A 24383-nucleotide genomic window follows, 5' to 3' on the forward strand; every position below is an offset into this window, starting at 1 on the left:
TTTCTCAAGTTATTTGTAAAGTTCGGTTTCCACTTCAGGTCTCAAACTCATTCAACAACAGTGTCCCAGACACTGTCCTGGGTATGGAGGAAAGAGAAAATAATACAGACAAAAATCTTGGCCATGTGGGTCTAACATTCTACTGAGGGGAGACAGACAAAAAACAAAATAAGTAAGTATATTCATGTGTTAGAAGGTGATCGATTCTATGGAGTAAAATGAAGTAGGGAAGAAAGGAGTACAAAATAGGGAGGTGTAATTTTATATAAGATAACAAAGGGATGGTCTCATTAAAAAGCTGGTAATTAAGCAAAGAATTAAAAGAAGGTGAGAAAAGCCATTATGCATCTCTCCAAAGAAAGATCCTTACAGACAGAAGAAATAGCAAGTGCAAAAGCCCTTAGGCAGGATCATGCCTGACGTTTTCAGGGAACAGCAAAGAGGTTGGTAAGGGCTGGAGGAGGAAAGTAGATGAGGTCAGAGGTAGGGAAAGGGGTGGAGAGAGACAGATCAAATGGCTTGTAAGAAACTGTAAGGACTTAGATTTTTATTTTCAGTAAAATAGGGGCACATAATAGAGCTTTTAGCAGAAGCACAGCATGACTGGCTTCTATTTTTAAAGGATCTCTGTGGCTGCCACATGGAGAATAGACTGTAGAGAAAAGATAGGAGCAGGGAGACCTGTCAGAAGGCTATTGCTCCATTTCATTTCTTTTTATGGCTGAGTAATATTCCATTGTATATTTGTAATGAGGTGGATGGAGTTAGAGTCTGTCATACAGAGTGAAGTAAGTCAGAAAGAGGAAAACAAATACAGTATGCTAACACATATATATGGAATCTAAGGAAAAAATAAAAAAAGGCCATGAAGAACCTAGTGGCAAGACGGGAATAAAGACACAGACCTACTAGAGAATGGACTTGAGGATACGGGGAGGGGGAAGGGTGAGATGTGACAGGGTGAGAGAGTGTCATGGACATATATACACTAGCAAATGTACAATAGATAGCTAGTGGGAAGCAGCCGCATAGCACAGGGAGATCAGCTCGGTGCTTTATGACCACCTAGAGGGGTGGGATGGGGAGGGTGGGAGGGAGGGAGATGCAAGAGGGAAGAGATATGGGAACATATGTATATGTATAACTGATTCACTTTGTTATAAAGCAGAAACTAACACACCATTGTAAAGCAATTATACTTCAATAAAGATGTTTAAAAAAAAAAAAGAAGGCTATTGCTATAACTAATACAGATGAGACATAATGGTGCGTTGAATAAGGGTAGTATGCTAGAAATGGGAAGAAGTGGTCAGATTCTGGATATAGTCTGAAGACAGAGCAAAAGAATTTAATGCAGACTGGAGAAGGTATATGAAAGAAAGATATCAAGACCTCTTTTTCCAAGGAAATGGAGTAAGAGTGGCACTAACTCAGAAGGTAAACTATGGGTGGATTAAGTTTGTGTCATAGGATCTAAAGTTCATTTTTGGACATGTTAAGCGTAAGACGTATATCAGACATCATCAGATATCAATTAGGCAACTGGAGAGCAACAGGGCTGAAGATATGTATTTGAGAGTCTTCAGCATAAAGATGGTACATCTGGTTTAGACAGAAAGAGAAGAACCAAGGACTGAGCCAAGGGCATTCCAATGTTAAATGGTAAGGGAAGATGAGGTTTTATGGCATTTATCATTACATGACTTTACATCTGTTTTCCCCCAAAGGGTAAGAATTTTATCTTGTTCACTGCTTATCTCCACAATGCTTAGACCAATACCTAGCATATCTAGACACTCACTATATATTTGTTAAATGACTACATAAGTATTACTGATAATATACTAAAACATTTCCATTGTAGAACATAATCAAGTATAATGAGGTCTGTGACCTCACTTAAAGGAATTTAGTTATCAAAAAATTATGAATATACTTGATACCACCTCAGTTGCAATATAGTTCCATAGCATGCACCCAACATTAGTATAAAAACAAATTTCAGTGTAACTATCATAAGAGAGTTAACACTGGTCAATATTACAAAGTACCATTCAATATCATGCAAAGAAAGAAATACATATTTTACAAATATTTATATTTATAAGTAAGCATTAACATGGTGGAGAGCAGAATTCCATGCAAGGAATTCAGTCACAAGGCAATAATCCTTAATTTTCTTGTCAATATTTTTATTTAAAATATCACTTGAAAACTAAAATATAAGTATAGAAAATCTGAATTTCAACATTTTAAAATATAAGCTAATTAAGACATCTTATGTTCATGGATTGGAAGACTTAATATTGTTAAAATGTCAATATTAGCCAAAGCAATCTACAGATTCAATGTAACCCTGTCAAAATCCCAATGATATTTTCTGCAGAAATAGAAAAACCCATCCTAAAGTTCACATGGAATCTCAAGGGACCCTGAATAACTAAAACATCCCTGAAAAAGAAGAACAAAACTGGAGGAATCACACTTCCTGATTTCAAAACTTACTACAAAGTTACAGTAATCAAAACAGTGTGATATTGGCAAAATGCAGACACACAGACCAACAGAACAGAATAGTGAACCCAGAAATAAATCCTCACATATATGGTCAGATGATTTTTGACAAGGGTGCCAAGACCATTCAATGGGGAAAGGACAGTCTTTTCAATAAATGATGCTTGGAAAACTGGATATCCATATGCAAAATAATGAAGTTGAACTTACCTAACACCATATACAAAAATTAACTCAAAATGGTTCAAGGACCTAAATTTAAGACTTAAAGCATTAGAAAACATAGGATAAAAACTTCATGATATTGGATTTGGCAATGATTTCTTGACATGACACCAAAAGCACAGGTAACAGAAGAAAAAAATAGACAAACTGAAATTAATAAAAAATTTAAAATTTTGTATATCAAAAGACACTATCTGTAGAATAAAAAGGCAACCCACAGAATGGGAGAAAATATTTGAAAATCATATATCTGAAAAGGAATTAATATCCAGAATATACAGAGAACTCCTAAAACTCAACAACAACAGCAAAAAAAGTCCGACTCAAAAATTGGCAAAGGACTTGAACAGACATTTCTCCAAAGAAGATATATTAACGGCCAATAAGCACATGAAAAGATGCTCAACATCACTAATCATTAGGGAAATGCAAGTCAAAACTACAATGGGATACCACCTCACACCCACTGGGATAGCTACTATCAAAAAACCAGAAAACAACAAGGTTGGTGAGGAGGTAGAAAAATTGCTTGTTTACTGTTGGTGGGAAAAACTTCTTTTTTTTTTTACTATGGAAAAAAGTACGGAGGTTCCACCAAAAATTTAAAATAGAAATACCATGTGACCCAGCAATTCCACTTCTGGGTATATACCAAAAAAGAATTGAAAGCACTGTCTCCAAAACATATTTGAACACCCGTGTTATAGCAGCATTATTCACAACAGCTAAAAACATGGAAGCAACCCACATGTCCAACCCACATGTCCATAATGTTAGCAATGGATAAGCAAAACTTGGTATATACATACAGTAGAATATTAGCCTTAAAAAGGAAGAAAGTTCTGAAATATGCTACAACATGGGTGAACCTTGATAAAATTATGCTAAATGAAATAACCCAGTCACAGAAAGACAAATATTGTATGATTCCAACTATATGAGGTATTTAGAGTAGCCAAAATCATAGAGACAAAGTGTAATGGTGGTTGCCAGGGGCTGGGGGGAGAGGAGCGGGAGGATGAGTACAGAGTTTCAGTTTTACAAGATGAAGAGTTATGGAGATGGATGGTAGTGACGGCTACATAGCTATGTGAACTGTACCCTTAAAAATGATTAAGATGATAAATTTTTATGTGTATTTCATTTAACACAATAAAAAAAGAAAAAATATATATCATTTGAAAACAGAAAGAGCAGCATGTAAAATCTGAATTTCAACATTTTAAATTATAAATTAATTATACTCAGTTATACAAATGAGCATAAAATTATGTTTATACAAAGAGAAAAATTAAAGCTGAGATGAAATTTAAAAATTTTTAAATCATCGAGTTTTTTTGTTTTTTTGTTTTTTTTTTAAAGATTTATTTATTGATTGATTGATTGCTATGTTGGGTCTTCGTTTCTGTGCTAGGGCTTTCTCTAGTTGCGGCAAGCGGGGGCCACTCTTCATTGCGGTGCGCGGGCCTCTCACTATCGTGGCCTCTCATTGCGGAGCACAGGCTCCAGATGCGCAGGCTCAGTAGTTGTGGCTCACGGGCCTAGTTGCTCCGCGGCATGTGGGATCCTCCCAGACCAGGGCTCGAACCCCTTGTCCCCTGCATTGGCAGGCAGACTCTCAACCACTGTGCCACCAGGGAAGCCCCGAGTTTTAAAATAACAGTAGACAACCGGTAGTTGATTTTCATTGTCAAAGCTAATATTGGTTTTATCAGACACACTTAATGCAAATAAAACTGGTATTCAGCAGTGTGAACATATAAACCCAGTACATCCTTTTGTTTCTGAAATTGAATTGCTTTGTTAATGTTAAAACTTATTATCTACCATACAACAGTAAGAAAACAAAATTCACCTGTCACAGAAACAATATTAAGTAATCTTCTCATGGTCTGAGGACTTATGTCACTGAACCAGTCCTCTGTAACCAGCAGTTTTGTAAGATCAAAGGACATCTGCCGAGTAATCGTGCGCTGCATCTGCCGTCTTCGGTAAGTATCCTGAAACAGTGAACCCATACTTCGAGCCTGAGAACTTAAGGCTTTTTGAGAAGTTAATATATGTTTATGTCAACAACAAAAACAATCCAAAATTTTAGTCAAAGAGGAAGACTATATAGTAATAAAAAGTATTATTATTACTTCCTGAGGCAGAATATTTACAGAACAGTTATAAAGTAATATTAGCAGCAACTGCATCAAATGCTATGGTTTAGCTTCAGATGTATTTTGATTTATAGCTGTACAGAGAAAGCTCGATGCCTTGAAGATCATAAATAAGCAGAATTGTGTACAGAAAATTCAACTCAAACTCTTATGGGAGCTCAGTATTTATAGGAACCCTGAAATAATAAAGCAAATAACCCCTCGTCTAGATTTAAGGATTCAGCATTTTGATTTTTAGGTTATTTTTAAACGTGTGACACAGCTGCTCTAACTATCCTCACATCTGCATAAGAATTAAAGGCTCTCTCCTGGCTGGGGTGGGGCAGGGAATCCCATCTAATCAGAGGAGGAACAGGCACAACAAAGGTGCGTTCTCATCTAAGGTCATGAGACAGGGGAATGTGGATACAATTACAGGGAGCCCAAGAGTCCAGACTCCCAGGAGAGAAATTCAAAACTGTAAATCACACCCTGCTCTCAATTTAGAGCTGTCAACTGTCATTCATAATATTATTTTCACATCCATCCTTGTACATGGTAGAGGCATAAAGTCAAAATATCACTGAAGACACATTTTTTAAAATGTAAAATGTCCCAATTTAATGTTAGCAAACTAGGGGGAAAATAAACGGCGCCAATGCTAGCCCAACCTAGCCATCCTTAAGCAGCACTACCTCCATAACTTACCTGCAAGTGGACATCTTCCTGCCTTGTAATACTCCCTTATTCTTTACAAAAGAAGGCTCCTAAAGATAGGGTAGGACAGGGGAACTACGGTGTTCCAGAAGAAAACCAAGGGACTGGGAAAGGCACAAAATCACTATGTGGGGAGAAAAAAAAAGAGTACACATCTCACAAACATCAGGGAAGGAGGAAGGCCAACAGGAAAACAAAGCAAGGAATTGTTCTCACACTACGAGCCTCTCTCTCCCTTACAGCTATGGTGACATGGGTCCCTGGAATGAACACAACTTGACCTGGAATGAACCCAGTGGTTCTCTAACCCTCGATGAAATCATCTGGGGAGCTTTAAAATCTCACTCTCAGAGGTTCTGATTCAATTGGTCTGGAGTCTGGAGTGGCACCTGGGCTGAGAGCAGGCTGGGAGAGGACAGGCACTCCTATATAATTTACAGTTATTATGGCTCTAGGTTCAGACGTTCCTTGAAAAACCACCTGAAGCTGAAAGGAAATCCAATGATAAAATTTACTTGATGAGCTCAACGCAGTATTTATAAAATATTACGTGGCATCACCTTGGTTTTATTTAAATAATAGCAATACAAACAAATGGTTCAAAACATAAGGTAACTTACCCGTCTATTAAGGGCCGTCTTACTACCAAGTTTTGTCATCTCTCCAAGGCTGTTTTGTGAAACTCTCCTGTCAGCATCTTCCTGCATCCCTTAAAGAATTTATCAAGAAAGCACCATTGTATTAAAACTCTGTTGTATGTGATATTTAAAGAGGAATGAAATATGAACAATATTTTTCAAGGTAAAAGGAGATGCACCATAAAAAACTATAGAACTACGTCAAACCCAAAGTACCTGAGGAACTTGATCTTTACCTGTATTATCTGAGCATGGAATATCTCCATTAGTTGTTGAAGCTACAAGAAATTTTCTTGCACTGCTCAGCCCACGACTATTGAGGAAAACAGGCAGATGAACTATGTTGCGCATGTAGTCATGTCCATTGATGTTTGAGTCACGCAGCACGCTGTTGAGGTTCTGGTTAATTGCCTTTATAATAATATGTGGATCACTTGCAAAAATAGCAATGAATGGGCCTTTTGAAAACAGAACTCGGACCTGTGGTAGAAGAAATGTATAGTTATGATAAGATAAACATTTTAAATTATCCAAAGTAATAAAACACCTTTTCAAAATCTGTGTTGTCCTTTGGTGACTATATTTTTAAAATAACGTTTCCCTTTCATTCAAGTATTATTCTATATGAAAACAAATTTTACCAAAGTCTCAATCTGGTTTGTCACCATCTGACAATTTTTCAACATTTGACAGTGATAAAATCTCCAGAGAAAACAATTAATCCTGTCGTATTTCGAGACACTTATGGTCTACATAAGAGGTAAGATCAATACACATGAGAAATATTCATGAACATATATGACGTACTAAACACATTGGTCTCCGACCACAGTTACACACTGCTGCTTATAACGTACCTTACAGAGAGCCACTGACGTGCCCTACTTTAACAGAACTCTACAAATTCTTTGGTTTCCCTACCCTTATCTCCATTCTAACCATAACTATCTGCAAAGAAAAGCTGGAGTCACACTATGGACTTTAGAGACCCTCTATTCACTTTTTTCCTCACACTGCCGTTAAGCTAGAATTGTTTAAATCTGCTTGTGATGAAACTTCTACTCTTGCTATGTTTCTGCATAAAATATGGTTGTTTTTACAAAAGAAGTATTATTCAAACTCCACTTGAGATATTCATGAAGCGATTCCTCTCAGCTGCCACATATGTGACAATGACAAGTTTCAAGTTGGTTAAGACATACGGTGTCCAGCATCTGGAGTACTTTGTCCTGCTCACAGGCATCTAACCCATCGATGATAACCACCAGCCTTGTCTGATTCTGAGTGAAGCTGTCAATGGTTTTTGCCATCCTGGCCATCAATTCCACTTCACACTTAAGAACCTGTGCAAAAGAAAGGATACAAAGCACTGAAATCTGAGAAAGTTAAGCACATTTCTTAAAAAGCCTGACAGAAAGTCAGCTAAAGGAAGAAAAGAAATCCGAAGTCCTCACTGCCAGTTGTGGTTCCACTTAAAACTGTAGCGAGTGTTTCACCTAAATTAGAGCATTTATTACAATAAGGTAGACACTGTCATATCCATTTTAAAAGGACAAACTTGGCTGAGTGACTTACTTGCTGAGATCACATGCTCTGAATGTCAGAAGACATATTTGAATGCAAATCCAAATGATCTAAATACCACACTACATTTGACTCCCTGATGGCATGTGACCTTGATCAAAGTAAGGGGCTGCAGATAATTGTATAAAGCCCTTTTTTGTTCTAAAAGTATGTTCCTATCTTATATGTTTTGGTGGTTCAATCTGCTTACTCTACCAGGCTCTAGAGCAACCTGTATTATTAGGTAGTAATTACCAACTGTGGAATAATCTGCAACTTTTTGAGTATCTTATAAAAGTCTGTTTTATAAAAATATGTTCTTTTTGTAACTTTTCCCACTTCAGATATGTATTTTCATAGGAAAAATCTAGAGTAAAACTAAAAACAAATGCAACACTTTAACACTTAGAGAATACACTCCCTAAAGCCCCATGGTCGTGGGGAGCATATTCACATTAGGATTATTTTCTGCATGGCTTGTGGGATCTTAGTTCCCCCCGACCAGGGATTGAACTCCGGCCCTCGGCAGTGAAAGCACGCAGTCCTAACCACTGGATCACCAGGAAACTCCCAGGATTATTTTCTAAGAAAGCAGTGAGTGCTTACTTTCATGAATCCTTCACTTTTCAATTTGTGCAGTTTAGAGGCAGCATTATGGAGGCGTTTCCTTTGAGAATTCAGGAGAGAGTCCAGCACCTGCCACCATGTACGACAATTCAGCACAAAGGCCAATCCCACTATTGACGCAATTGATATGAGGACGGCATTCACTGTCAGATGCTTTGGGTCAACTCTGAATATAGTCAGAAGAGTAATTCCAGCAATAATGCAGCCAAAGATAAAAAGGAAGATGACAAAAGATGGGAGACAACACGTTTTTTTCCATTTATTTTTACCTGTAATACAACAAATGGTTTTAACATGTCAAGCATCCAGAAAATCTCAATCATTACGGTGACAGCATATGACGAATCTGATGTTCAATTCATGCTTTCATGCATTTCATCCATCACATCCTCAAGCCCTACATACACACAAAGAAGAGAAGGAGGTCCTACCCTGCGTATCTTCAGTCTTGAATACTCGGAAAAGCCTGGTTGCCAAAAAGCCAAACTCTCTTTCACAAGCATCCGAGAGGGTGGCAATCATTTCAGCCATTGATGTTTCTCCACCTACACTGGACAACCTATTATAATCTGTAAACAAAAACCTTGGGGAAAGGGGAAAGAAAATGTTACTCAGCTATCTAAAGAAACGATTTCAACATATGTTATCTCTATCATTTAGCCTGTATTTCTTCATGTCTCTTTCAAAATGTTGTTTTTAAAATTCTAAGGAGGGAAAACAACTTGTAATTAGGTATCTTCCATTTCTAACATCTTATATACCTTTCTCAGGAAAAGGCAATAACAAAAGTTAAATGTGGTAGACTTATATGAAGTAATTCTGACTAAAGGCAGAAAGGGAAAAAGATTATGACAGCTTAGCCAAGGAATCAGACATCTCAACAGATCTCATGATACAACGATTAAAATGATTAAAAGGTGACACCCCATATCAGCCAAAAAATGCTGCATAAAGTTTTCTAAGCACCAACCGAAGAGATTAAAACCTTGAGAAAATATTACAGTAATTAAGAATTGAATGCCATTTAAAAACTCAAGCTTTAGAATGTTTTATTTATAGCTTAAACATCTACCAGGGATTTAGAAAGAAGCTATATTCATTTCACAGTTGTTCTACAAAATAACTGAATTATTTGTATTTTGAGTCTCTGAATGGATATTATTTCTGCATTAGTTCCTTTCTTCCCTTCTACCCCTAAACTAAACTCTCATCTCAATCCTGTAGATAGGCATTGCTTTCAAAATACAATCTAGGATCACATTGTACTATGTATATGCATGCTAGTTTAATTGTTCTAATTTTTAAAAATAATACCATCTCATTAAAGTGTTTTTATTTTATGTAAAAATATCTTCTCCAATTCTTTTATAACACTCTGCATGTTTTCTTTTTATGCTTTTCATTTTAACTTCTCATTTTAAATCCTTTTCTTAATACTTACTCCTATGTGCCAATTACTTGTAAGCTTTTATTTTTATCTTCCTCTCTTATATTATACTTTTGATGTCTTATCTGGTTTGGCCTATTTACTTTCAGCTTAACTTAAACATATTTTATCTTATAATAATTTTTAAATTCTTAATCTTTTAGTGCATATTTAACTAATTATTACTAATTATTTTACTAATTTCTATTGAATTCCTTTTGCTTTCAGTGTTCTAAACTTTTTTTTTTTTCATTTTACTTTCCTCTGGAGCCCTCTAGCTTTCCTTTACTCTTTGACTTACATGTTTCTCATCTTTTCTGAACTGTTTTCTCATACATTTCCTATTTGATATTAATAATAATTTTAGAGGAGCGGGTATATATATTTCCACAGGTGAGGAAAGAGCAGCTCGGAGCACAAGCTGAGTTGCCGAAGTTACACCCTGATGTAAAGAGATGCCAGGGCTCCTTTCACTCTTTTCAAATAGACCAGCACTCTTTTCAAATTTGTCCAAAGGTTGATAACAGGTGTCATAAGGGGGGGAACATGGGTTTATGCTCAAATAAAATATGCTAAATCAAAGTTAAATTGATTTCTTTATGAAAAGGTGTCTCTGATCCTTTAATGTACAAGAGGGAGCTATAATATGAAGTGTTTCCCACACAGATTTGACCAGGGAGTATTTGTTTGCTTCATTTCTCACATTAAAAAGTTTAAGGGACCAATGTTTTTTTGGAATATACACTGAGAAATGATGCGTTATAAACTTTTACTTGCTTCATCTTATTAAAAGTTACTTCTGTCAAAGGGACCAACTCACCTCACAGGTAAAGCTTTAGTGGTTTGCTCTGGCAATTCAGGCGGATTCACAAACATCAATTTGAGGAGGAGCTCCAAATACCCAATATGTCTTGCCAATCTAGTACTGAGGACCCAGGCCCAATTCCAATTCTCTCCTTCCCTTCGTCCACCAAAGTAAACAACAACTGAAATTCACGGTTTAAAACAAAATTATCCAGAACAATCATTAGTCAAGCAGCCTCTTTTCTCCAAACAGTCAAGTATCAAGTAGTAACAGGTAGACTTACATAATTTTCATGGTCCCATTCCATTTCCTAACTACTCCTCAAAGAATTCCTCAATTAATTAACCTCCCCCAACATACATCAGGTATGTGAAAAATGGAAAGTAAGCTGACTAAAATATGACATAAGAAACACAATCATAAAGATAATGCCTTAAACAGAAACATAACCCTTAGTTCAGATTCAAACGTAAAAGACTGGTTTTATCACTACTTGCAACTGCTGAAGTTACCAGTAGTTCCTCCAAAGGTAAATCTATTTCCTTTCTTGCAACTGAAGACACTCCTGAGAACAGGGATTATATATATTTATTACTTTGCTTTTAGATAAAATAAAAATTACAGTCATGGTCAAAATGATCAAGAGCACGCCATGACAGCTATAAAAACTTATTTTCAGAAAAAGATTTAAATATAAATCATTAATTAACATATAAAAGGGAAAGTATAATAAATAAAAGTTCTGCTTCAATATTAACAAGTACTGCACTAGTTTTTAAAGCTGTACCAGCCAGGCTGGGGACAATGTTCCTCTAGGCCAACTTACAAAATAGCAAAAAATCAATTTTCTCACCTAATTATGAAAACCTCTTACAGACTTTAGGAGAAAGATATAGATACAATTTTAAGTAAAACAATGAGTTTTGACATTCTCTACATTTTTGAAAAAGACAAAAGGCAAGAACTTACTAAAAAATATATATAAGAGAGCCAAGAAGCTCAATGACACTGCTATTCCAAGATTTGGGTCAATCGTAAAAGCAAACAATAAACCAAGCCCTCCACAAAGGAGCAGGGTCAGAAATACTATAAGCCATGAAAACTGAAAAAGAGGTTCAATCTGTTGTCCTGCAAAGGTTTTCATTTCATCTGAAAGAGAAATTAATATGAAAACATTATTTCTGTTTTATTTAAGAAATACAACTTCAAACATTTTGAAAATTTCACATTTTCAATATAAACATTTACTGAGCACTTACCAAGTCCCTAGATAGAATGCTGCTACTTAACCATTTTAACCAATGTTCTCTTCTGATAAGAATCTCATTCCCTAGAGGTACCTCTACCCTTGACCCTTGTCCTACCCACTCTCTTGCTTCCTACTGAAAATGCACAAAATCCTCTTTCATATATTCCCATCTGTCAAGATTTTGTTGATATTTATTCTTGTGCTTTGTATTATACAATCAACAAGGTACTGTTTCCAGATATAAAACTAAAAACTATTACTCTGTTATGTGTCTTCAAACTATTATACCTAGCTAGCACCACCATTCCTCTCTGCTCCTCCTCACCCCTCCTCCCTCCAATTACATTTGAGGATCACTGCTCTTAAAGGTGTGTGCTCAGTCCAGATGAGCCCTTAACAAGGCATTACTACAAAACTTAGCAAGAATTTTACAGGCAATACTGACACCTGTCCTTGAAGAACGAGTGAGATTTTGCCAAACAAAAGGAGTGGGGCTTAGCGGGGAGGTGGGGGACCTGTCCAGGAAGCTCCTAGTAGAGGAGGCCACTCAGGAAGGGTCTAGTGGGCTCGCGTGGGCGCAGAGAGCCCCTACGCGTACAGCCCTGAGCACACACAGGGGGCAGTCCCAGCAGGGGTGCTCACGCAAACTGACAGTCTGTGAAGGGCCTGGGTAGGACGGTTATAAACAGCATTCGCAGGGAATGTGCTACGAAGGGGTTTTAAGTATGCTATAACACAGCTGGATCTCTGTTTTAGAAAGAGAACTCAAATAACGGTGTGGAGGATCAACCACATACCCATACATAAAACTCTATTCTACCATACGACCCAGCAATCCCACTACTGGGCATATACCCTGAGAAAACCATAATTCAAAAAGAGTCATGTACCAAAATGTTCATTGCAGCTCTATTTACAATAGCCAGGACATGGAAGCAACCTAAGTGTCCATCAACAGATGAATGGGTAAAGAAGATGTGGCATATATATACAATGGAATATTACTCAGCCATAAAAAGAAACAAAATTGAGTTATTTGTAGTGAGGTGGATGGACCTAGACTCTGTCATACAGAGTGAAGTCAGAAAGAGAAAAACAAATACTGTATGCTAACACATATATATGGAATCTAAGAAAGAAAAAAAAAAAAGGTCATGAAGAACCTAGGGGCAAGACGGGAATAAAGACACAGACCTACTAGAGAATGGACTTGAGGATATGGGGAGGGGGAAGGGTAAGCTCTGACAAAGTGAGAGAGTGGCATGGACATATATACACTACCAAACGTAAAATAGATAGCTAGTGGGAAGCAGCCACATAGCACAGGGAGATCAGCTCGGTGCTTTATGACCACCTAGAGGGGTGGGATAGGGAGGGTGGGAGGGAGGGAGACGCAAGAGGGAAGAGATATGGGAACACATGTATATGTATAACTGATTCACTTTGTTATAAAGCAGAAACTAACACACCATTGTAAAGCAATTATATTCCAATAAAGATGTTAAAAAAAAAAAACCTCTATTCTTCTTTACTTAAAAAAAAAAAATACACAAGAGAAAACTTTGTTATATATGCAGACTTTTTACAAACATGCCCTATACCTTCTAGTTTCTTGAGCAAGAAGGATTTCCCACTTCCCCACTGTGCATACAGCCCCACACAAATGGGCGGCTGCATGGTAGGTTCACTGAGAATATCTGCCAGGGCACTGCTATACAAATCATAACCAAGCATGTCACCATCTGTTTCCGTAGGAGACAAGTGTCCTGTAATTATAAACACACCATATCCTTGCATTAAAGACATTACTATTAAAAAGGAGCATCAATTTTCATTTATTGTTTACTTAATTGAGGAAAATCACTTATTTTAAATGGTTAGACCTGTGTAAAAATAGGTTCAGAGGTGCTTAAGTTAATACCATATTTCATAGAACTTAAGATACCTACTAATTATAAGATGCATCATTACTATGTACAACTAAGAAAGAAAAAGTGCTGCCAAATTATGACATGATACTTTCTTACCCATCAATTATAAGACATATTCCAACTTCAGGGATGCTAAAATGTGGAGTAAAGAACATTTTAGAATCAATAAAATGATTAAAACAGTAACTAGTCCCTCGGAATCATTTTAATATGTATAATACCTATATAAAGGCTATGTTAGTGAAAATAATAATAGATAACCAGAGAAAAAGAGACAGTCTATGGTTCCAGGCAGAAAGGTTCAATGACTTAAAAAGAGCAATTCTCCCCCCAATTAATCTACCACTTTAAGGCAATTCCAATAATAATATTCCATGAGAGTATTTTGAAAAACTGAAAAGCAAGAAGAACATGCAAAAATAGCTATGAAAAATAATTTAAAGACTACCAAAAAGTAGCTGTCTTTGGAGAAGAATCAAAATACATTATCCTAAAGCTACAATAATTACATCACAGAACTCACACAGGATATTAACATGTGGCATTTCAAATCAGTGGGGAAAGGATGAATTAGTAAGTGGTGTTGGGAGAAGTAAGCCATCCATTTTTTTTAATAAAATTAAAACTCTGCATCTCATACTTTAACAAAAATAAGTTTCTGAAACATTAAAAAATTAAATGTAAAGAGTAAAACTATAACAGTACTAGAAGAAAATATAAAAGAAAAAACTATAAAAATCTTTGTGTGGAAAAGGCCTTTCTTTCTCAATATAATACTAAAGCCAGAACTGCAGGAAAAGACCAACAAGTAAACTACAAATTTATATAACTTTTGGATGGGGAATTAAAAAACCCCATCACCATAAACAAAGAATAAGCACGGGAGAGAGATACAATATATAGGCTGGATCCAGGATCAATATCCTTAAAGACACAAAAATCAATTTTTAAATAATTTTAAAAACTCAAGAAAAAAGAGAGCAAAGGATACAAAGAGGAAAATAGCAAAAATGCAAATAGCCTATGAACATATTAAAAGATCTCAATCTCACTAATAATTTTACAATGCAAATTAAAATGAAATTTTTTCTTAATGATCTGATTAGGAAGCTTAAGGAAGCCGGAAATATCCAGTTTTAGCAAGGTTGCAGGAAACTGCACTATCATACATGGTCTAAGGAAGGAGAAATTGTTACAACCATTTTGGAAAGTCTATCAAAACTGAACATCCACTGACTTGCCAATTCTACTTCTGGGAGTTTATTCCAAGAAAATAATCCTAAAAATAAGAGTTAACGGATATACATACAAAAAAGATGTTCATTTCAGCACTAGCTTTTTTTTTTTTTTAATTTTTATTTATTTATTTATTTATTTATTTATGGCTGTGTTGGGTCTTCGTTTCTGTGCAAGGGCTTTCTCTAGTGGTGGCAAGTGGGGGCCACTCTTCATCGCGGTGTGCGGGCCTCTCACTATCGCGGTCTCTCTTGTTGCGGAGCACAGGCTCCAGACGCGCAGGCTCAGTAATTACGGCTCACGGGCCTAGCTGCTCCGCGGCATGTGGGATCTTCCCAGACCAGGGCTCGAATCCGTGTCCCCTGCATTGGCAGGCAGATTCTCAACCACTGCGCCACCAGGGAAGCCCAGCACTAGCTTTTAACAGCAAAACAAACCAAATATTCATCAATAAAGAACTGAATGTACTATTAGAACTTAGAATGAAAGATTATGCAACAATTAAAATATGGTATAGTTCATTATTTAAAACTTTTATATTATGGTATCTCAAGTTTTTTAAGGCTATATACATAGTATAAAACATTTTTAGAAATATAAAGAAAATCTTGGCAAGTCATTCAAACAATTACAAATTAGGAGATAAAGGACAATGGGAAATTTGCACTTTCTACTATATTCATGTTTTAATCCTTAAAATTTAATGTGTGCATTATTATTATCATCAGAAAAAAATATTTTAAAATACAACTCATAATGTTGAATAGAATCATACTTGCTTATGTAAGTAAACAGCTAAACTGGAAAGTGGCAGGATTCTACTATCTCCTGTTGGTTTCTCGGACTAACATATCTCTTTTTTAACTCTAGTAGAAAACTGTTCCATATTTCAAAAGACCACATGTGAATGATTACATTCTCATGTGCATCCTTTACAAGCAAAAACTATTTTAGTACAACATTCAAGGCATTATGTGCTAGATATTATGGAGGAGACAAGATAAGAAGAAAGAATCCCTGCCCTGAATAACTTGGAATCTGGAAGGGAGAAAATTCTAAAAGAAATAAGGGAGAAAATTTTAAAAGAAACAAAATAAAAGGCCATATATAATAAGTATTAAAAAAGGAAATATAAACACAAATGCTTAAGTATTTAAATGAGGCAAAAATTGTATCTGGTTAGGCAGATCAGTTAAAACGTCACTGAGAACAAGACAACTGACTCCAGCCTTGGAGAGAGATGATTTTAACAAGAACATTCATGGGGATGGAGAGGACACAGCACAAGCAAAGGTAGAGAGCCACACTCTGAAAACAGAGTGCGTTTTGATAAAAGCACAAAGTATACCTGAGAGAATAAGAGGAGGAAGAGAGTTTTAGAAAAGTAGGCTAGATTTCTAGAAGTCTTAAAAGCTGATTGTTGACTCTGAATGTACTTAATTTGAATGCTACAATATAATGCAAAACAGCTTTAGACAGGGAAAAGTTATTTTTCTACAGTAAAGTAATAACTTTCTTAACTTTTATAATCTTCAGTTAAGTGAGAAATGCAAAACTGCTGGAAGTCTCTTAATTTTTTCATAGACATTCATTTCTTAAAAGCCCAGTCAGGTACAAAACCCAATACTTACTGGCTCCAAATATTTGAGTTAAAATACTTTTCTGATGGCTACAGTCAATGTTGTAGGGAGTCTCGCCTGCTTTGTTGGGCCTGTAAAGTAACCGTCCATCTTTGGGATTTCTTAAAAGAAGTTCTGCCAGTTTCCGACTCCTCCCACGAATAGCAATATGCAAAGGAGTGTCTCCTTTCTGTAAAATAGTGGCAGGAAACTTGAACTTTCACATTTCTTACATATAGTATACACAGAGTAACAATTTTCATGTTTCTCTAAAATAACAGAAAATCCAAACTTTTCATATTTTTCATATAGAATGTATAAATAATGTGAATTTTTATCTCTGTATCCTCCCCACAATTCCTTTCTCTAGTTCCTTCCCTAGCTTCTCTCAGGTATGACTTCTCCCACAGCCTTCTAGAACGAAAGAGGACAAGCAACAGGCTTTTTCCTTGTGGCTCCTCCCAGGCCCTGGATCCACCCCCATCACAGGTCAGTAACCATCTATCATCCAGATACTTACTGTCCACAGATGTCAACCACCTTCCTCAACTAATTTATATGCTATTTCACAACGTGGTCTCCATTTGTCTAGAAAGCTTCCCAATCCATGCTGATATTCCACTAGCACGAGCGACCTCGTCCTTCCCCATGTCCTTTGTCACCATTATGTTAGTTCCCTACATTCTCTTCCTCGGAGTCCTCTATGTTGAATCCATCCTTCTCTGGCTACTACAACTTCTTCCGTTCTCCTCAGCTTTCACAGCTCCCTAACATCAACCTGCCTTCTTCCCTTATTAGAATCTCCATCATATTAGTATTCGCATCCAACACTAAGGAAAACTAATACGTAAAAAAAAAAAAACAAATTCAGTCCGCAAGGTGTTCTCCACTTTTTACTTCACAAACACCTCTCTTAAAGACAATGACCCACAAGTTAACAAATGAAATTCTCAGTTCTCACCCACTCACTTCCTGTGGCTTCTATAGCACAACCTTATAGTGATTTTGAATCTCCTCTTCTGCCTCAGGTCTACTTCTTCCTTTTCTAGATTCCCTTCCTATATCCTAAATATGGCACAAAAGCTACGTATTGAGCTCACTATATAGTAAGGCACTGAGCTGGATACTGTGGGGGATATGGAGATGATAGACAAAACAGTCCATGGCCTTAACTAAGTTACAATGTAACAGGAGGAGATTGGATAAACGTGCACAATCATAAAACAAACTAGAATGTGACACAAGCTGTAAGGAAAGTTTGACCTCAGCTTTCATCTTTCTTCCAAACTGATGATCTTAGTCACTCCCATGCAGCTCTCATCTCTTGGTAACTAACTGTGAAATTCCTATCACCAGCCTTGATTTCTTGCCCAAATTCAAGCCCTATCGGTCACAGCCTCCTGGACGCCTTAGCCTTCAAACTAAACACATCTAAACTGAATTTCATCATCTTATTTCTCCACCTGAACTCCATTTCTTATCCCCAAACATGTGAGAAGGAAGAAATATCATCAGTAGCATTTCAGCCAGACACAGAATTTCTGAAAATGCAGAGAAGACATCAACACACCCTGCCACTACGCTGAAGATAAACAGAGATTGGTGATGGGCCAGGTAAAAATAACATTAACCTTTATTCTTAAATTTTTTTTTATGTAATCCTTTATGAAGAGCCAGGTTCAAGACTTTTACAAGTTTGTATTCCAAATTCAAGCAGGACAGCACCTTATCCATCCTTTGTAAGTATGTGTGAATGAATGCACATTCACTCCAAGAACATTCCAGGTATCACATGTGCTTCTCAGCAAGTATGTGCTGACTCAAGACAAAGCACACACAACAGGGTCCGAGACAGGGTCCTGCAGGGATTTTAATGAGTATAAAACAGTTATTTATAAATGGCATGTTACAGAATTAACGAGGCCATTGGAACCTTAAAGGGCACATAGTCCAGTGGTTCCCTTTTGCAAATTAGGGGACCAGCGCCAGAAAGTAGTCAACAGCAGAATGAGAAAAACAGGCAATACAGAAGTTTTCTAGAAAGTTAAGTATATTCAATTTCAACAACTTCTCTTTGACTTTATGCCCTAACTTTTAAGATTAAAATTTTTCTTTATATTTTCTTTCTTTTATATTAATATGGTATTGATATACATTAATATATATACCATATATAAATACATTAATATGGTAATAATAGGTGGGAGGCTTTTTTGTGCTTTTTTTAATAATGTTGTTTCTTGATAAAATAAAAGGCAAATATATATTAATTCTGTGTTTTTTGTTTAATTGCCTCATGAATAATAAAAAGATAAACTTCAATCTATTATGGATTAGGAGAGCCCAAATCATATTATATACTCAGAGGGAAAAATTTATATTTCTTAGTTCATACATAAATCAATTCACTTCTTTTCTGTGAGGAAATCAATTTGAAGTAGAGAAAGAATCCTGCTTAAAACGTAGACAAACTAAAACCAGGAATCAATTCTATATGCAGTATTAAGCAATTTAGAGTTAAATTTATTATGGAAAATATGAACATTCCTCTAAAAGGATTAAGGCAAGGACAAATGGCAGAACATCTCTCCTGCTGGTGAACATGAATGCCAGTCTCCTTTGAGAGTCTATCTTCTCTAGCCCCTTTTGGATTCTTTCCTCCTGTTTCTCTGAACAAGCTCCACACCTGATGACATCCTCCTTGCATGGTGGTCAATGCAGCTCGCCATAACTGATCTGAGCCATAGAGGGAACCTCTGAAGCAGCTGCTTTGCTGCATACTAGCCCACCCACTCCTCCGCATGCTCTCAGAACAGCCAAGAAGATCTCACAGCATCCAAATCTCACACAAATAGCCCCAGCAAGTCATCTCTCCCTCCACAAAATAAAATCAGACCCCCATTAAACCCACCGGATACACAGTCTACCTATAGCCCTCAAAAAAAACCTGCTCTCTACACAGATGTTTTTACCTTATCTACGGCAGATACTTTAGCTCCTTTATCCAGCAGCAGCTCTACTACTTCTATATTTCTCATCTTGGTAGCCTTTATAAGAGGTGTTTCACCATCCTGTGGGCACAGATAAGAAAGTTTGCCAGATTAATACCTTTACTCCTAAATCTTTAAAGTCACATAAACACACGTGTCAAGAGTTCAAATATCTGACCAGTCTATATTGAAAATGTTCTCAAGAAAACATAGTTGGAAAAACTAACAAGTGCTTTTCCTTTCACAACCAATCACTTGTATCAAAATACTTTTATATCACTCAGCAGAGCAAGAGATGTGCCCCACTACCTATCAGCCGCTTCTGCCCCTCACCACTAACTGTCCTTCCCCAGGTCCCACCACTGACATCTGGGGCAGCTCCGCCAGAGGCTGCTTCCCGTTCTGACCACCTCACCCAAGCAACCCACTGCCTAGCCTGTCAATGTCCAGGCAAGCCAGCGTCTAGATTTGTCAGATGTTTTTACCAGCGCCTCTGTGCACCTCAGGACCTGTGTATAAGGGGGAAACAATCTGATACAAGCAGTATGCCTTTGGGAAACCTCAAAGGAGTTTACAATTGCTTTCAAAATCAAATTAAGAAAAATAAGAAGAGACCACAGTTCAGCACTGAATTAAGAAAAAGCAAAATCTGGTCAGAAGCCACGTGTGGTCACAGTAGCTGACACAAAGGTCTAAAAGAAAAAGAAACAAGATTCCAAGCAGCCACCACCTGCAAAGCAGAAGGTATCCCAGGAAAAGCTCTGCCCCAGGGCACTGAGGTTACCATCACTGGTTTAGAAGATGCTGCTCCAAATCTCTAACGGATGAAATAGGATTGTCTTACGGGTGATTCCGTAAGTTTGCTTTATTCATTCCTGCCATTTCAATCCAGAACTCCAAATATATTTTCCCCATGGACAACTATTACATGTAAAGCCAAATATAATCACTAAAGTCTTATACAGTTTTGTACTTTCCACATGATTTGAGTAAAATAGACTAAAAGTGGTTGGTTTGGGGAACCAATAACCACACACAATGATCTTTTAAAAGGAAATGTGTTCTGCATTCCAAACAACAGGAGCATAAAATAATTCTGGGGAAATGATCTGTCCACAATTTATGAAGGGCTGATACTGTACTTTCTGATTAAAATAAATTAAATAATAATTAAAATAAATTACACACTGCATTTTGCTGTGAATACACAACTCCTGAAAGGATATAAACTTACTCCTCAATTTAATACAGAACATTTCCAGTTAAATCAGTATAATTCTAATATCAAACAACTGTAAAAAATAGAAAAAAATAAGCAGTACTAACATTCAGCACTAGGTATTGCTAAGAGAACAGAAATGTCGTTGATACCTTTGTGCATATTTCAGTGTCAGGATTGCACTGTAAGATATCTCTCACCATTGTTGCATTTCCTTTCTCAACAGCCCAATACAAAGCAGTTTTATTGTCCTGTATAATAAAAAAATCAACAATCACTTCATATAAGATATAATATTAAAAACTTCTATTTGTAAATATAAAACATTACTAACATTTCTATTAAAGCATTAATATATCTTACCAAGAAGCAGCATGGTGGAAAATAACATTAATCCTTATTCTATCTTGCATTTACTTGTGAGAAATCCTTTATGAAAGAAGCCTAAGAAAACTTAATATTTCTTGACTGAGAAAGCAGCAACCCCACATAGTCGATAAGGTAAACTATGCTTTTGGAAAGAGAACAGGTTTCAGGACCCTGCACTGTGTTGGAAGTCATCAGTACCTGAGCTCTGTATCCTGTGATAAGTCACATAAATATTCTGACCTTTGGCTTTTGGCTTTTCAACTGCCCAATCTTTTCAAAAGATAATGCATAAGAGTGTACTATACAAACATACGGTGAATTGTTTTTTTTACCATGTTTAGCTTTCTTAATCTCTACACTGCACCTATATACTGATCTTCATCAGATCCTTTAAAATCCTATCTAGTTCAAAAACCAAAAACAGATCCATGTGGACTTTCAATGCAGAGGTAGAGAACAAAAAAACTGACTAAAACATAGGAAAACAAAATTGACAGACACAAAGGAGATAGGTAAAAGTCTAAATAGGTGATCCAGTCACCAACTTTTAGTGAAAATATGATTTTATCCCAAAAGACAGTGAATGACTCTCTGCCGCTGCCACATTAATTTTCCTACAGCAAGATTTCCCCAACGCAGTTCCCTTCTCGACACTGTACCCTAGCTTCCGGCCTCTCTGGCACTACATCCCTTTCTATTTCTCTGTCTCCCATCCCACCCTCCCCGCCATCCCGCTGACAACCTGATTTATTCACCAACTAAGGAATACAGTCTTTCACTTTCCCTTCTTCCTAAATTTTCTCATCCCATTATTCCACTATCCTTGCCTGAACTACCGAGCCTTCCTTTTCTCTCCCTATCTAACCCACCTTTTAATTTTAAACTTAGCTCAAATTCTACCTTCCCTTAAAAGCTCTCCTTAAATGCCCGCTTTCCCCACCTCAAGACTCTTACATTTGAACCTTTAACTAGACAATCAATCATATACTATCTTATACCAAAAGTGGCATCACATTTTATGTTTACACAAAAACGTAAGAATAAATATAAACAAAACAAACTAAAACCTTCCTAACTAAAACACATGTTTCTTCAGGCAAGGGACCCATGTTAAGACCTTCATGGCATTTGGCATAATATTTATCAGTTTGATTCAAAAGTGGATTTGGATACAAGCTAAATACAAGGAAAATGCTGAGCAGAAATGTACACTCTCCAACCACAAAACAGGCTGTTCAGTACAGATTTTTTTTAATCTAAAGCTCTTGACATATTGGATAAATTCTCAACTTTAGGGAAGCTTTTCCCTAAAATAAATAACCTTTACAGCTCTGTGAGCTATGACTGCCTTAAGCAAAATCCATAGGCACTACCAAGTGGTCCTGGGAAAGGCTAGCAAATGGGGGAAAAGGAGAAGAAAGATGAAACAACAGGAACAGAAGAACAATATATGGATGAAGAAGACAAAACAGAGGAAGCATACTAAAAAAAATAAGTCACATGCACTCAAAGTGCCACCAACTGTCTCAGTATCATAAACTACTCATGTCAGAATTGAATATATTTAGACATTAGTAAGGGAGGTGTATTTGAAAAACATGAGTTTCATTATGCTTTACTTCTATCTAAATCTAACTTGACATCAATACAGAAATTTCATAATAATGGCAGTGAAACGTAATAATACAGGCATCCATTAAACGTTATTAGGATTTATACGTTTGTCTCCATAGGAAAACTGGAAGAATGACATTATGATCAGCCAACATATACAAACAATTATACTAAGATAACAACATCCCTGTAATCACACACACCTGTCCTCTAATGTCTATATCAGCATATTTTTGGAGAAGTGCTCGAACAATTTCCACATGACCACCTCTGACAGCGCCAATTAAAACAGTATCTCCACTCTAAAAAGACAAAAGAAAAAAAGGTGAATTGAAGATGAGAACAAAAAAACTCTGTTTTGAAGTTAAAATTAGTCATGTATTAATATAACAGATTTTTTCTGAAAATTTCTTGGAAAAAATTATCTCTAAATAACAGAAAGTTAACTAATATTAATACCTGATATTAATAGCCTTCAGAATAAGGGACAGAAGACTTTATACCTCAAAATGAGGACATTCATACCTGAAATTCCAGGACAAAAGTTTAGAAAGATAAGTCACCCAGAACAATAAGCCCTTCTATTTGAAGGTAACCTCCCATTACAAATGTAAATTAAATAAAATGACACCGTGGCTGTCAATGAACCAGATGAACATTTGGAAATTACATAATACAAATCCCCTGGAATAATGCTATATGACAAAAGCCATGGATTCTAAAAAGAAAGGAGTTATAAAGCTAGAGCCATCTGTGGGTTTATAACCACATTTAATTAAGGGAGAAGGTTGGTTCCCAGAAGAGCATCTATATTCTATCAATTTGGCATTACAGGCCAACAGTGCACAAGACTGACTCACTCCCCAGTACAAGGCTTAGATGAAGTTCATGACCTCATAAGGACATCTCTGCCCTGAAATTATATCCACCAAGCAATAATCATTATTAATTATATCTTCCTCTAGTTCAAATACTGTAAATGGCCTTTTCTTTGACTGCTAAATTACAAATCAGTTGTATGAGTTTGGGTTGGTGATCCCATGAGCTACAGCTCGTCTCAATCCTAAGTGGGCCCCAGTGGGCTCTATATCAAGATGCAGGTCCTCGAGGATTATTAAGTCTAGCACCATGATGTAGTACCTTAACTACTACATTAAAAGTGTAAATAAACCCATGGCAGACACATTTTAGTTGAGAATATTAGCATTAATGTAGGTTCAGACTAGTAAATTAATAAAAGGTCATAAATATTTCATTGCTTACGATGTGCCATGCACTGTTCTAGGCACTAGGAAATAAGATAGACAAGGTCCCAGAGAGAATTTATAGCTTAGAGGAGACTAACAGACAACATACAATAAACACAAATAAGAAATCAGATAAATGTAATGCAAATAAAATACAGTGATGTGATAGAAAGTGACCGGGTAGCTACTTTGGACTGGGTAGTCTTGAGAAATCAGGACTAATGTGTAGGATTTGGTGCTTTAACAACAG

The 24383-nt window shown here is 36.5% G+C and overlaps 1 protein-coding gene across 7 annotated transcripts in view; it reads right to left on the reverse strand.

Annotated features, from left to right (window-relative positions):
* KIDINS220 (kinase D interacting substrate 220) overlaps positions 1 to 24383 on the reverse strand; it is a 98524-nt gene that overhangs the window by 50380 nt on the left and 23761 nt on the right. For all 7 annotated transcript variants that reach the window (XM_061210495.1, XM_061210494.1, XM_061210490.1 and 4 more), the window contains exons 9-21: positions 23090 to 23188; positions 21056 to 21154; positions 19667 to 19765; positions 16707 to 16884; positions 13510 to 13674; positions 11629 to 11808; positions 10675 to 10840; positions 8860 to 9011; positions 8408 to 8697; positions 7441 to 7581; positions 6475 to 6718; positions 6221 to 6309; positions 4595 to 4739 (exon numbers count right to left, since the gene is read on the reverse strand). In XM_061210495.1, coding sequence (XP_061066478.1) covers positions 4595 to 4739; positions 6221 to 6309; positions 6475 to 6718; positions 7441 to 7581; positions 8408 to 8697; positions 8860 to 9011; positions 10675 to 10840; positions 11629 to 11808; positions 13510 to 13674; positions 16707 to 16884; positions 19667 to 19765; positions 21056 to 21154; positions 23090 to 23188 — 2047 coding nt within the window. The remainder of the gene's footprint in view (positions 1 to 4594; positions 4740 to 6220; positions 6310 to 6474; positions 6719 to 7440; positions 7582 to 8407; positions 8698 to 8859; positions 9012 to 10674; positions 10841 to 11628; positions 11809 to 13509; positions 13675 to 16706; positions 16885 to 19666; positions 19766 to 21055; positions 21155 to 23089; positions 23189 to 24383) is intronic.

Source organism: Eubalaena glacialis, chromosome 14 (assembly GCF_028564815.1).
Source record: "Eubalaena glacialis isolate mEubGla1 chromosome 14, mEubGla1.1.hap2.+ XY, whole genome shotgun sequence".
NCBI lineage: Eukaryota > Metazoa > Chordata > Mammalia > Artiodactyla > Balaenidae > Eubalaena > Eubalaena glacialis.